The following is a 4,156-nucleotide window of genomic DNA, read 5'->3' on the forward strand; positions in this document are numbered from 1 at the left end:
GGTTCTTCAGACTTGAATAAAATATAACTTTTCCCAAAGAGAGATTCTTTGTGTTCTTGTCTCCCCTCTCTTTCTCGCATCTTAGTCCGGGACTGGGCTTGAAAGAAACCCTAGAAAGACCGATCCGGGATCGATCTCTCTAGACGGCGTACGACGCTTTCCACCGCTCGTGTACACCGCCGTTCGAACCATATCGTCTCTATCGCACCGCGGTCAAAACCGATCGTTAGTTGTGTTTCCCTTTCGCCCCCATCTCTTCCCAGTCAACCGAGGTCGAGTTTCTTACTCGGTTCGCTAGCCATCGTTCGTCTCCGTCCGTCCGTCCGTAGCGTCCGTCCGTCCGTGCGACTCGGCAGACGACCGCGTCCGGCGTTCACATCAGCTGGTATCAGAGCTCTAAAAGCTCCTGACTCAAAGGTTGTGTCTTTCTAACCCAGAAACTCCTTCCTTTTGTTTAAAGTTTCGATCTTTAGCCTTTGTCTTAGTCTAGATCGCTTATTCTTGTTTCCGCTTGCTGAGTTAGTCTTTAGTTTTATTTTATTTTTTTTTTTTTTTTGGTGTTTGTGTTGTGTTATTAGACGTGTGCTTAGGTTGTTTCGTGTTCTTCCTGTTCTTCTTTTTGTTCGTCGTTGTTCTTGTCTAGGACTCCTTAGATCCATAAAGTAGCGCGTTTGCTTTTGGGTTTGTGTTGTGGTCCCAAAAGTTTTGCTTTTTGTGCGTGAGTTTGCTTTTAGGCGCGTGTAGGTTTCTTTTGGTTTAGTCATAGGTTGTCGTTAGCTCTGCTGTCTTCAATCATTGACTGTCCCAAATAAATATCTCATCCGTCAGTTTTAGACGCATTATACTCACGAATATTCGTTTTGGTTTGGACGAGGTACGTGACTCATTCGGCCAGCGCATCGCGTACGGACGAAGTCCACGTCACCGTTCGAGAATCAGCTCCCGACCGTGATATCTACCGTTCTTGACCCGAAGTCTGTCCGAGATATCAACCGTCCGAGTTTTCTGTCAATCCCTCGGCTCCAAGTACCGTATCTCCTTCAATCCGTACGACCACCATCCGTACCACGGACGCTATGGCTGCACAACAACAACCGGAGATTCCATTACCCCCGCCGGAGATCGGTGCCACCTTAACGGCCCTTCGTAACGGCATAGAACGTCTGGCCGAACGATTAGCCCGACTTGAACTTGCCAATCCTCCGAGAGAAGATCCGCCGCCCGTGCGACGACGTAGGCAAGAACCAGAACCGAGTGACCAGTCCGACGACGAGTATGAACCGCGTCCAAGACAACGATACCGACGCGATGATCGGTACGAACCAGGGCACAAGTTGTCACCTCCGACCTTTGCCGGCAAGTCCGACCCCGAAGCATACCTCGATTGGGAAAGCCGGATGGACCACATCTACTCGTGCTACAACTATCCGGAGTTACGCAAAGTTTCTTACGCCGTGGCCCAACTCACCGACCACGCACTCACATGGTGGGATCGTCTGGTCGCTGATGAGCGTCGCAATCATGACCGACCGATCACCACTTGGGAAGTCATGAAAACCGTCATGAGACGTCGTTATGTTCCACCACTTTACCATCGCGAGCTCCAAAAGAGATTTAGGAGACTCACGCAAGGTTCGCGATCCGTGGAGGAATATTACGAGGAGTTCGAGCACCTAAGCAACCGACTCCAAGTAGAAGACTCCGAGGAGTCTCTCATGGCTCAGTTCCTTGATGGATTACAGGACCGGATTGCGCGTAAGGTCGAACGCCAACCATACCAGGGGTTCGAAGAGCTGCTGCACTTAGCAGTGCAAATCGAAGCCCAAGTCAAGAAGAAGATCGCCACCACGAGCCGGACCAGAGCCCAAGGTGTTCCCAACTGGTCGCCAAGCGCATCACCTTCCAACCGGCCACAAGAGAAGTCCCAAACGGCCGTCGTCGACTCGCGATTCAAGTCAAGAGAAACCACCAAGGATAGCCGACAAGATCCTCGCAAGACAACCAGCAACGCGCGCAGTCGGGACATCGTCTGTTTCAAATGCCAAGGCCGAGGCCATTATGCCCGCGACTGTCCGAATGCCCGCACCATGATCATTACCGAGTCCGGAGAACTCGAGTCCGAAGGAGAAAGGTCCGAGGCAAATGACCAAGACAATGCGGACTTGGAGGAAGCCATAGCTGAGCCCGAAGTTGGAGAGCTGTTGATGATCCGAAGAATCCTCAATGCCAGCCAAGAGCCGGACGACTCCAACCAACGAGACAACATCTTCCACACGCGATGCACGGTAAGCGGGAAGGTGTGTGGCTTGATCATTGATGGAGGCTCCTGCACGAATGTAGCGAGCTCCTACATGGTCAAGAAACTTTCCTTGCCCACCACATGCCATCCCAAGCCCTATAAGCTTAAGTGGTTAGACGATAAGACCGTGATACGCGTAAAGGACCAAGTCCTCGTCCCATTTAGTGACGGACCGTACAAGGACCAAGTCCTATGTGATGTAGTACCGATGCAAGCTAGTCACCTCTTACTGGGGAGACCATGGCAGTTTGATAAGGGAACGTCACATTGCGGACGCACCAACCAGTATACGTTTGTACACGATAACAAACGTATCAGTTTAAAGCCTTTAACACCGACGCAAGTCCGCGAAATGCAATCCAAGTTGTCTAAGGATTCGGACTCTAAAATGAACTTCCTGATCCAGTCAAGTGACGTTAGAAAGTCCCTTAAGGACTCCAACCAAGTGTTATTGATGGTTTTTAGAGATTTGTTGGTTGAAGGAACAGGAGACTTGGGGGATACACTCCCGGACGAAATCAAGAACGTGCTTAAGCGATACTCGGACGTGTTCCCAGATGACTTGCCCGAAGGTCTACCACCTCTTCGAGGAATCGAGCATCAGATCGACTTGATTCCTGGAGCCCAGCTACCAAACCGTCCCGCATACCGAGTAAACCCGGAGGAAGCTAAGGAACTGGAGCGGCAAGTATCCGAGCTCATGTCGCAAGGATATGTCCGAGAGAGTCTTAGCCCCTGTGCCGTCCCTATCCTACTTGTTCTGAAGAAAGACGGATCTTGGCGCATGTGCGTCGATTGCCGGGCTGTAAACAACATCACGATCAAGTACCGGCATCCGATTCCGCGTCTTGACGACATGTTAGACGAGCTCAGCGGATCAACCATCTTCTCTAAGATCGACCTCAAAAGTGGATACCATCAAGTGAGGATGAAAGAAGGAGATGAATGGAAGACCGCATTCAAAACCAAGCAAGGTTTGTACGAATGGTTGGTTATGCCATTCGGTCTATCTAATGCACCTTCGACCTTTATGCGTCTAATGAACCATGTGCTTAGAGCTTTTATCAACAAGTTCGTTGTGGTCTATTTCGATGATATCCTCGTTTATAGCTCTTGCCTATCTGACCATGTCGAGCATTTGGAACTTGTTTTAAGCACTCTCCGCGAAGAGCAATTGTACGCTAACTTGAAAAAGTGCGTCTTTGCTGCTAATGAACTTGTCTTCTTAGGTTTTGTTGTTAGTGAACAGGGGCTTAAGGTGGACGGCGAGAAGGTCCGAGCCATAGAAGAATGGCCAACACCTACCAGCGTTTCCCAAGTCCGATCGTTCCACGGGCTGGCCAGTTTCTACCGACGGTTCGTGAGAGACTTTAGCACGGTCGCCGCACCCCTTACCGCGGTGATCAAGAAGAATCAGGAGTTCAAGTGGGGAGCCGAACAAGAACGATCCTTCCTGGAACTCAAGAAGCGACTCACTCAAGCTCCTCTCCTTGTCTTACCCGACTTCAACAAGACCTTCGAGGTGGAATGCGACGCATCGGGCGTCGGCATTGGAGCCGTTCTCACGCAAGGCGGCAAACCGGTGGCCTATTTCAGCGAAAAGCTCAGCGGGGCCACTCTTAATTATCCCACTTATGACAAAGAGCTGTACGCGTTGGTCCGAGCCATGGAGACTTGGCAGCACTACTTGTTAGCTCGGGAGTGCGTAATCCACACGGACCACGAGACTTTGAAGCATTTGCGCGGCCAAACGAATCTCAAGAAGAGGCATGCGAAATGGCTGGAGTTCATCGAATCCTTTCCATACGTCATCAAGTATAAGAAAGGAAAGGAGAACGTTGTCGCCGATGCCCTATC

General features: G+C 50.6%; 1 protein-coding gene across 1 annotated transcript; it reads left to right on the top strand.

Annotated features, from left to right (window-relative positions):
* Window positions 1–1,076: 1,076 nt before the first annotated feature.
* LOC147930355 (uncharacterized) lies at window positions 1,077–3,108 on the top strand. The gene is made up of 2 exons (XM_087476823.1): window positions 1,077–2,983; window positions 3,066–3,108. The coding sequence occupies exons 1-2, from the start codon at window positions 1,077–1,079 to the stop codon at window positions 3,106–3,108; spliced, it is 1,950 nt and encodes a 649-aa protein (XP_087332949.1).
* The last annotated feature ends 1,048 nt before the right edge of the window (window positions 3,109–4,156 follow it).

The sequence above is a fragment of the Camelina sativa genome, chromosome 12 (assembly GCF_030686135.1).
Source record: "Camelina sativa cultivar CO46 ecotype springtype chromosome 12, ASM3068613v1".
NCBI lineage: Eukaryota > Viridiplantae > Streptophyta > Magnoliopsida > Brassicales > Brassicaceae > Camelina > Camelina sativa.

Coding starts and splice junctions, on each gene's coding strand:
- LOC147930355 (XM_087476823.1), top strand. CDS start 1,077: ATGGCTGCACAACAACAACCGGAGATTCCATTACCCCCGCCGGAGATC. Junction 2,984..3,065: donor GAAGCTAAGGAACTGGAGCG/GCAAGTATCCGA, acceptor CTTGTTCTGAAG/AAAGACGGATCTTGGCGCAT.